Consider the following 10288-nt stretch of genomic DNA (forward strand, 5'->3'; position numbering starts at 1 on the left):
GACTTGTGATGCATGCCTTTAATCCCAGCACTCAGGAGGCTGAGGCAGGTAGATCACTGTGAGTTCAAGGCCAGCCTGATACACACACACACACACACACACACACACACACACACACACACTCCTCCAGGACAGCCATGGCTAAATGAAGGGACCTTGTCTCAAAAACAACCAAATAAACAAACAAACAAACAAAAACAAGACAAAACATTTTAATAGGCTTATGTGAAGTTCTTACAGATAGTGAATACGCCCTTGAAAAGAAATGCAACCTCATCTGCCACTGGGAAAATGACACTTCTAAAGACCAATACTACTAGACTAAGTTGGACCAAAGTCATATTTGTAAAATAAATAAATAGAAGTAAAGAATACAGAAAAAATAGGGACAATATTTTATAGAAGATTTGGGGCCGAGGAGGGAAAATGATAAGAGCTTAAGAGGCACTAACACAGAAAGCCTTATTCAAGTGTCCTTCAGAGAACAAAACCAACAGGAGCAGTGAGGGAGCCTCCAGCCGGAGGAGGGAAGTTTTGAGCACTCCCAGGAGAGAGGAAGGGACAGTAGGAGCCAGCTACACGTGTAGGTGACATGGCTAGGAGCGTATAGGTCAACAGCTTGAAAGCTTGTAGGACCTGTTGTCTTAGGGCTGGTCTTAGTACCTGGCTGGTGGACAGCAAGAAGTGAAAGAGGTTTCCATGGATATGCAAAGTAGGTAACCTCTAGATGAGCAGTTCTCAACCTGTGGGGCATGACCCCTCTGTGGGTTACATACCAGGCATCCTGCATATCAGATATTTACATTATGTTTCATAACAGTAGCAAAGTTACAGCTGTGAAGTAACAGAGAAATAATTTTATGGGTAGGGTTCAAAGGAGCATAAGGAAGTGTATTAAAGGGCTGCATTACTAGGTCCATTGAGAACACTGCTCTAAGTGGTAGACAGCTGTTTGAACACGTAGAACACTACTAGCACGGATGGCCAGGCTATTACTAATACAGGGTTTTAGCCTGTGGTGAACAAATAACCTACAAAGTCAACCCAAGAGGACCATCTTTTTACCCATTTCTATAACATACCTGCTTTGCCGAGCCATTAAAAGTCTACCAGGGATAAAATGCTGGCTTAGACAGAGAAGAAAGAGGTATAGCCAGAAAAGCCTGCAAACAGCACAGGCTGTGTGGAGAAGTCCTAACCAGATCCCGTCCACCACCTTGGAAAGTGCCAACAAGCATTGGTTGACTGTTCCAACTCCTGGAATCTCATGAAGCTCTTGGATCATGCAGAGAGGTCAGAGTCATTTTTCTATTGAAATGCTGAGAGAGTTCCCACCCCTCCCTAGTAGGTGTGAGGGTGGGGGTGGAGGTAGACGGGCGCATCTATGAAAGAACAGACATGTGCAGATCTTCAGACATGTGCAGACATTCAGATCCAAAGCCTTTGAGAGGCAGAGGAAAACCAGTGTTCTACCTTGCCTGTTCTCTGCTGGTCATCTCCTTGTCTGCACAATACCTACCTCACTCAAAATTTACTCTTTCACAAAAGCATGCCTTAGAGGGAATGATTATAACTTGTGATAGCACTATAAGTAAGATACAGGTAAGAAGTTATTAAACTAGAAAAAAACACTATTTTATCACCACAGGAATAATTTTTACATCAACAGATGCTAAAATCAGAGAGTAAACACGTTAAACAGGGATGCCTGCATAGTCTCACAGTATCTCTCCACAGATGCTTATTAATTACAAAGGAAAACAATAATTACGATGGAAGAATTCACCAGATGCCGCCTTAACCCTACGATCAAAAGTGGCTTGTCAGCAACCCAGGCCTCCTGCTGTGGTGCAGGAAACACACAGTCTCACTTTTGTATATTTTCAATGAAAATGCATCACCTCGGTTTAACCGAGAGAGAACCTTGGCAAATCCAAACTGAAGGAGATTTTATAAAGTAACTGGCCATGATTCTTGAAAGCTGTCAAGATCCTGGGACAAAGGAAATATTGAGGAAATCTTCCTGGATGGAGAAACAAAAGAATTAGCAGCACTGGGGATTCTGGCTTGGATGGAGTGCTCTGAAGGGAGTGCTAATCCTTTGGTTGGTAAGACTGGAATTGGAGTCCCTGATTCTGTCTAAGTCATTGTTCTGCTCTTGAGGTTGTTTTGTAAGCTGTGAATGTTTGGCCATGAAGGTGAAGGGCAAGCACACACAACTGTATACTACTTCCTCAACTTTTCTAACCCTGACGATTTTCAAAATAAAAAGCTAAAAAAAAAAAAAAAAAAAAAAAAAGATTTTTGTATTCTGGTACTTAGAGATAACAGGATCATTATTCAAGAAGATTTCCCCCTTCTTGGTATTTTGCGATAAGAAAGGTGAAAGAGGTCCAAAATGTGTATTTTAATAAGCGTGTCCTACGATGCTAGTGCAGTATGCATCTGCATCCTAAAACTTGGGCTGGAAAAGACAAACAAAAGAGTCAAAGGCTGGAGGGATGTGAGGGAGGGGCAGGCAATGAGAAGAAACTGGATGCTCCTGCAAACAGGCTTCAGGGTTTCTGACTGAGGGGCACATGGGGAGAGAGGCAACTGTGAGGTGACATCATGAAGGGCATTATATATAAGAATTCTGGGGGCAGAAAGAGACCAGGAGATTAATAGACCCACTGCTAACTTTATATACATGAGCTCTTGACAGCTGCTGATGACACTGAAATAGACCCTTCACAGTTGTGTTTTGAAATTTTTCTCTGAATGCTATTTTTCTGAGTGGTATTTGCTCTGTGCTGGGACTCCTTGGGAAGGGGTCCAAACATAACTAATTACTTACCTTCTACTGCGCTGATAAAGTCACATGATCAAGGCAACATATAGAAGGAAGGGTTTATTTGGGTTTAAGGTTCCAGAGAGACTCCATCAACATCACAGTTGGGAACTCTATTACAGACAGACATGGAGGCAGGGACAGCGGAGAGCCCACATCTCCAGCCACAGGCTGAGTAGAGTGAACAGGAATAGAACATGACTTTTAAAACTGCAAAACACTCCTCTGGGGTCACACTTTGTCCAGCAACGTGACACCTTGTAAGCCTCCTCCAAGTTGCACTAACTGGGGACCAAGTTTTCAAACATCTAAGCCTTTGGAGGACATTTTCATGCCCGCCATCACCATAGCTTTAATTATGACACAGTCTAGATACTGTGTTTTGTTTGGAAGAGACTCTGAAACTATTTACCTAGGGGCTATCTGGCATTATGATCGACAAGTATCTTGAAGGATCACCAGAGAGAAAGGCAGCCTTGCAAACTCAAACATCTGTAGACCTTCTCAGTTAGTCCCCTCTTGTTGAGTAGACAGAAACAGCAGTTGACCCAGAAAGAGGGACTGTGTTGCTCATAGATCATCTTCATTTGCAGGGATTGTCTGCTTCTTCCTAATCATTTTCAGGACTGGAAGCCAGAAGTCAATCTGAAAATTAGGTAAATGAACACTGGAATCACTTTAAATGCCACTGCTACAAACTCCGAAAAACACAGAAAATATCCTTAGTGCCTTCCCGGTCTTTCATTGACTGAACTGCTTTCTAGCTGCGTATGTTACCTGAAAGGGGCAATGTGAAAGATTCTTGTGCTTGACACAAAGTTGAATTTCTCCCTCTAGACACAAGTGCTTCCCCCTATGCATCCTTGAGGAGACATTTAGTTTGGCATTTATAAAGCAACTTTGCTATTGTCCTGGTGATCTGAATATGAGAGTGCTTTGAACTATTCGTTGAATTGCTCACTGATTCTTACTTTTCTCTCATTAATAAGTCAAATAAAACCAGTAATGTGTGTAAGAGGCAGATAGATAGATAGATAGATAGATAGATAGATAGATAGATAGATAGATGATAGATAGATGATAGATAGATAGATGATAGATAGATGATAGATAGATAGATAGATAGATAGATAGATAGATAGATAGATAGATGATAGATAGATGATAGACAGAATTCTTTAAGACTTATTAAGTGCCATTTCCTTCCATGTTTTTACTTTATCTTTGGTGTAGAAAGGTAAACTGTCATACTGCACTTGAGCTCCTAATGTAAAGTCGTGGAGTGCTTTGCAATCTAGTGTTGTTTGATTTCAAACAGAGCTTTATTTGGCTTAATTAGAAGTACAGCACTACCTTGGCCTTACCTTTTTAAAGTACAGGCTCGGTTTCCCATCAGCCTCTCCCAATGGCTGCTTTGATCGTTTCTCAAGGAGCTTCGCATGGAGGTATTCAATTCTCTCCCTCTCCACTTTGGGGTAGAAGGAGACTGACACGAGAATTTTAAGCTGCATCAGCATAGAAGACAACAATCCTAGTATTATTAGTGTTAAGAGAATAATACTGAGAGGAACCCAAGTCTCAGACACACTGAGACGTGGTTTAGTAATGCAGCTCGGTTCGAACATAGATATATTAAACGCAGAATCATGGACGACTCCTTGGGTTCCTTGCTTCTAAAATGAAAGAATAAAATAATCACTATGTACGCCATCTTCTACTCTGTCTCATCTGACTGTCTTTCTACTTCTTTGAATCACGCTATTTTCCTGAAAATATTCAGGGAGCTTTGTCTAAAGTAGCTGTCTGTAGCCAGGCAGTGGTGATGAATTCTGTGAGTAGTGAGTCACACAGTAACTTCCAGGACAGCCGGGGCTACATGGAGAAACCTGTCTCAAAAAAACCAGTGAAGGAGGAGGAGGAGGAGGAGGAGCAGCAGCAGCAGCAGCAGCAGCAGCTATCCGTCAAATATTCCTGTATACACTGTGATTAGAACAGAGAAGAAAGAATGACTTTTATCTGGAAAGGTGACAGTGTTGTCCAAAGTAGGCTTGTGAAGAAACTCTATCAAGCAGAGTCAGTTTCTCTGTCTCTTCTTGGTGGTTCAGATGCTGGTGGAAATCTGAGGTTCCATGAAGACAGAGAACTATGCTTTAACAAGTGTAACCATATACCCATTTTTTTTTTTCGAGACAGGGTTTCTCTGTATAGTCCTGGCTGTCCTGGAACTCACTTTGTAGACCAGGCTGGCCTCGAACTCAGAAATCCACCTGCCTCTGCCTCCCGAGTGCTGGGATTAAAGGCGTGCGCCACCACACCCGGCCCATATACCCATTTTTAATGGATTTTTTTATGTTGTTTTTTTACATAGGGCACACAGAGGTAATGAAAGATGGGGAGTCAGCTCAAATGAAAGAGAGAATTGGCTTGTTACATAGCCATTCAAGCCTTCAAGTAAGGACAAACTCCCTTCATCAGACCACAAAGTTAAAAGATATTAAGACACCGAGTCATAGACTCAATCTTTAGAGTTAGGGGGAATTCTTTCCTCTTTAGAATATGATACCTCCTTTTAGGATGACGTGTTGACCCACATCATTGAGGGAGACTCAATGGTCTTGTTAGAGGAGGTTGGAGGCGGCGTTTTCTGGTCTCTCCGGGTGTTAGAAGGGGTTTGAAGGCTAGAGAGCAAACCAGTTGTTCAGCCAATGGGACAAAAGACAGAAGATGACATTGAACCACCCAGCTCAGCCACCCGGGTGGAGAGTGAATGCTGATTCAGCTCTTTCTCTCCTCTGACCTGGAAAAGTCATTTAATCTCCCAGTGGATTTGTTTTCTAATTTGGTAAAGCAGGAATTAATGGACCAGATCCTGCCCATGAATAAACTACTCCCAGTGAAAATTAAACACCTTGGGGATGGGACATTAACCTTACAGACTAGAATACTCAGTAAGTTATTATCACCCTAGTGCCACAGAGCCCCAGGACCAAGAAGTAAATGACTTATCTAATTAATTAATTAATTAATTAATGAAGTAACCACACCCAGTGAATATCTTACATCTTAGACCTACCACCAAACCTGGACCTCTGTGCAAATGCCAAGTCACATGTGTACCAGAGCAGTGGGAAACATTTGGGCAGCCTCTCTTCTCCTTTTATTAAAAAGACAGTCTCAATCTGCAGTTACATGGAGACTTCAGTCCCTAGAGCAGAGGCATGCACTCGTTTTAATACGGTGGGAGAAACAAACACATCGATCGAGTCAGTGATGAGCGAGCCTGCAATGAGAAAGCAGCGGGTGTTCGGTCTGGGAAGAAGCTATTTAGTCTAGAAATCTAACTGGGGATTTGCAACTGGGAGTCAGAGCTTCAGAAAGATTGAGTCAACACTTTTGTATGGGCTTGCTTCGGGGCAATGTAGAAGACATATTTGCTCCTTCAAAATGCCAAGCAATATCCGAAATGAGACCCAATGGTTTAGAATATGTTTACCTCTCTTAAGTAAACAACTTGCTGAGATGGTATTGCTTGCAGTGGGTGGGAGGCTCTGCTACCAGATTGTCCTGGAAAGCAAATGCAGCCCAGTACCTGGCCCATGGGGTGCCCTCACTAAATCAGGACTATGGCTGCTTCTACTTACACTGCCATCCATCCAAACTCAACTTGGATCACTTCCCACTCTCTTTATTTAAAACATTTGTCTAAAACTATACAATAGTGGAAAATATTAAACTAGAAATATTGGTAAAACCTTGTACCACTGTGTCTCTTCCTGTCTGATTTCTTTTTCGCAAATCTGCCATAGCAGAGAAGGTGAAGAGCCTTCAAGGGCATCCTGGGATAAGGGCAGGGCATTGCCAGTCACGTGGGGAGGGGGGAGGTGAGCTGCTGGCACAGTCTCCCGGGTACCACAGAAGAAAACTTAGGAGATGTCACAGAAACCTTGGACTCATACCTGACCCAGCACTCAACATCCAGCTGCTGTTATGTGTGTACACAGAGGTCTCTTCCATTGGTGTGTGAGTTCTACAGTGGAACTATCATGGTCTAGACATTATTATATCCCTGGTACTCAACAATGTTTAAAGATTAGTTTTATAGGAAGATAGAACTTAGACATATATACAGACACAGAGACACAGACACAGACACACACACACACACACACACACACAGACACCCATATGGACACATACACATGCACATGTGCATACAGAAACACAGATAGACACACACACACATATGCACAGGTACACACAGATACATAGACACACATATACAGACACAGAGACACACACAGAGAAACACACATGTACACATGAATATAAACACACACACACACACACACATGCACACTCCAGTTTAAATCAGTGAAAATTCACCAAACAGGCATGGATGTTTTATACTGGCAGAGACAGAAATACATGAGAGAAGAGAAATGGGGACAAGTGAGTGAGAAAACAGGAAGACTGAGGGGGAAGAGTTAAAATGGGGGGGGGGTTGAAGTGAGGGAAGGGGAGTGAGGGGGAGGGGGGAGGAGAGCGAGGTGGAGAGAGGCCTTTTGCTTCTGGGCTTCTTATTTAGCGTCATCTGAAGCATGTCTTCTATTATCTGCCCATTCCAAATATCTAGAGCAACAGGGAACCTGATAATTAAGTGAATTCTTCAGGGGCAGCAGAGAGCTCAGAGTAATCAACTCTAAGAAGCAGCTCAGGATTTGGAGGGCAAGAGCCCTGAGACTTGGTGTGCCGAACCAGAGGAAGGGGAAGGGCAGAGGAACTTGAGGCTCCCAGAAGCAGAGAAAGGGAGAGGGGTTCAGAGTGGCCCATCTCCGCAGCATCTTGATAAAGAGGAGACAAGTCAGACATGTGGCGGCAGTGGCCTGTAGGTACTTAACCGCAGCAAGTACCCCTCCCCCTCCTTTCACCTGGTTCAGCTCTATAATTATCAATGTTATAAAAACAGGCAAGTGTCTGATATTTTCCAGATCCTGTGAAATGTTACAGGCAAAAATGGGACAAAGAGAAAAGATATGATGTAATCCCAGCATCATGGCCGCCAAGGGGAGGGAGAGAAGCTAAAGGGAAGACAGAGTTCTCACACAGGAATCAGGAGTGTCGGGTCCGAGGAAAACAAAGTCTTTGGGTGATTAAGAGTCTCACAAAAGCTTCTGGGGGATACTGAGGATAGAGTTCTGGATGCTCTTTGGGTGGTAGGATTAGAAAGAGGTTCTCAGCCTTGGCTGCACAGTGGCATTGCAGTGGAATGGGAGCTGAAAAATTCACTCTAATCCAAGCAAAGTGGATTCTCTGAGGATTCTAGCCGGGGGGGGGGGGGGGGGCATCAATTCCTGTCTCTCCAGTTTCACTGACATACACATACACTCACACACACAAAGACAGACAGACACACAGACATGCACACACACACACACAAACACATACACATACAGACAGACACACAGACACAGACATGCAGACACACACACACAAACACACACACACACACACACTCCCCACAGAAACACATGTTGTTGACAGACGTTGTGTAAAAGGAGAAGCTAAGGTATATATGGACAACATTTTAATGGGCTCCTTCGCATCCCACTGCTGTGGATGAAGCCCTTCCTGTTGGTAAGGACTCAGGCTACAAAACAAAGGTCTCAGTCAGAAGAGTTTGGAGTGTGTCTGTTCAAGTCTCAACAGTGAGAGAAACTCAAGCCCCAAACTCTGCTTTGTATGTCCATATATACCCCTCGAGACTCAACCAAAGTGAAATCAAAGCAAATTTGTTCCTACCCTCCAGGGTTCGCTGATTCTAAGACTCCAACAATATAATGTCCTAGTTCCCGGAGCCTGTGTCACTGCCTGAGAGAAAAGTCTCAGCAATAACTTTACATCAGACTCTTCGAGATGGAGAAATTGTCTTGGTGCACCCTAATGTGACCATGAGCCTGTTTTGAGAGGGACATAGCTATTTTTCCACACACAGAGAGATACGTGTGTTGCCACCACAAGCCAAGTAACACTGCTGGCCAAATAAAACCAGATGATGCAGCGTGAATGGCTTTCTGGAAGGAGATGCCCATGCCAAAGGGTTTGGACTGCAGCCCAATGATACTGATCTAGACTTCTTGTTTTTGAACTGAAAGAGAATAAGGTATGCTGTTTTAAGACACCCACCTTATGTCCATTAGTTATAATACCATAGAAAAATAATATAGCATTATATTTTAACTCTGGGACCTAATTTAGCCCATAATATTGGAATCCTTCTGGATGCCAGGCACCTTGAATCTGAAGACACTGGCTGGCTTAGTCCCAGCGTTTTTTGCAAGGCACACCAATAAAAAGCCCCATTACCCTATGGGAAGTGCTTGTGAGCCCCTACCTCTCCATGTAGTTTCAAGTGAACTTCCAGCCCTGGCAAGCTTTGGAACTGTTTGTTCATGGAGGAGATGAGCCGATACAGCAGATAGTCCACAGCAGCAAATAGCGCCCACATGTAGAGATAGGTCAGGACAGGAAGGAAGAACAGCCCAAGGGCTTTCTTCTCCTTAGGAGTCAGCTGCAAAGATGGGATGGTGACATATTTCTTCCTTTCCTTCTTATTCAGCGGGAGGACACAGGGCCGCTGTTGGTGCCTCTCCTTTTCATCAAACCGAACAAATTGTCTGGTGATGTAGACATTCTCATACTTCCAGCCACAAGGGCCCAGGAATCGCTTCAGGAAGAGGCCAGTGCTGACTAGGATGAGCAGAAGCCCGGCGAGGGCAAGCAACGTCTGGCCCACGGAAGTCAACAGCTCCGTCGTGACCACCATATGGTGCAGGACTCCCAGAACTTCTCCTCTAGTGTCATTCATATGAGCCTCCAGGGCATGGCTGGGACTAAAAAGAGAGACCACCAGAGTCTGGTTCCAAGAAACAAGGTCATCAAATAGATTCAGTGGAGTGGCAAGGCCGTAAATCCACTGGATGGCTTCAGTATACCGTTTTAAAAGTGGGAAATGTACTGAAAAGCTCTTTGCCCTTAGGTTGCAAGTCATGCTGTCTAGGAGACCTCTGAAGTTATAAAAAATATTTTCCACATGTCCAAAGATCACTACTCCAGTGCCAGCCGCAATCAAAGCGTTCCTACCTTCACGGAGGCCACACGACAGAACGGCCAGAAGAATGAAGCATCGTGCGCGCTTGGAACAGCATAGAAAAACACAGGTGATCATCCAGACAGAAGTGAGCAGGGCAACGGATGGCAGGATCCAGTAAAAGGCTGCAGAGAAGAGGCTCACCGAAAGGAAAGCCACAAAGCAACAAACTCCCAAATGTTGGATGAAGTCCACCCAGCTAGGGCTTCGTGGGAACACATAACTCCCCCAAAGCCTTAGGAAAATACTGGTGCCCAAGGTCCAGAGCCTCATCCTCCCTGTGTCTCTAGAGATAAAAAAGAAACCGAGTT

General features: G+C 44.0%; 1 protein-coding gene across 4 annotated transcripts in view; it reads right to left on the bottom strand.

The window, feature by feature from the left end:
• Positions 1-3234: 3234 nt before the first annotated feature.
• Positions 3235-10288, bottom strand: part of Dcstamp (dendrocyte expressed seven transmembrane protein) — a 28215-nt gene continuing 21161 nt past the window's right edge. Inside the window, exons 2-4 of one of the 4 annotated variants that reach the window (XM_085831686.1) lie at positions 9222-10263; positions 4195-4503; positions 3235-3475 (exon numbers count right to left, since the gene is read on the bottom strand). In XM_085831686.1, the coding sequence (XP_085687812.1) occupies positions 3401-3475; positions 4195-4503; positions 9222-10263 (1426 nt within the window). In that variant the 3' untranslated portion in view covers positions 3235-3400. Of the gene's footprint in view, positions 3476-4194; positions 4504-9221; positions 10264-10288 lie in introns of those variants that run through there. The other 3 variants (XM_021183984.2, XM_021183983.2, XM_021183985.2) reach the window with 3 other exon arrangements.

The sequence above is a fragment of the Mus caroli genome, unplaced genomic scaffold, assembly GCF_978045245.1.
Source record: "Mus caroli unplaced genomic scaffold, Mus_caroli_1 scaffold_16, whole genome shotgun sequence".
NCBI classification, from domain to species: Eukaryota; Metazoa; Chordata; class Mammalia; order Rodentia; family Muridae; genus Mus; species Mus caroli.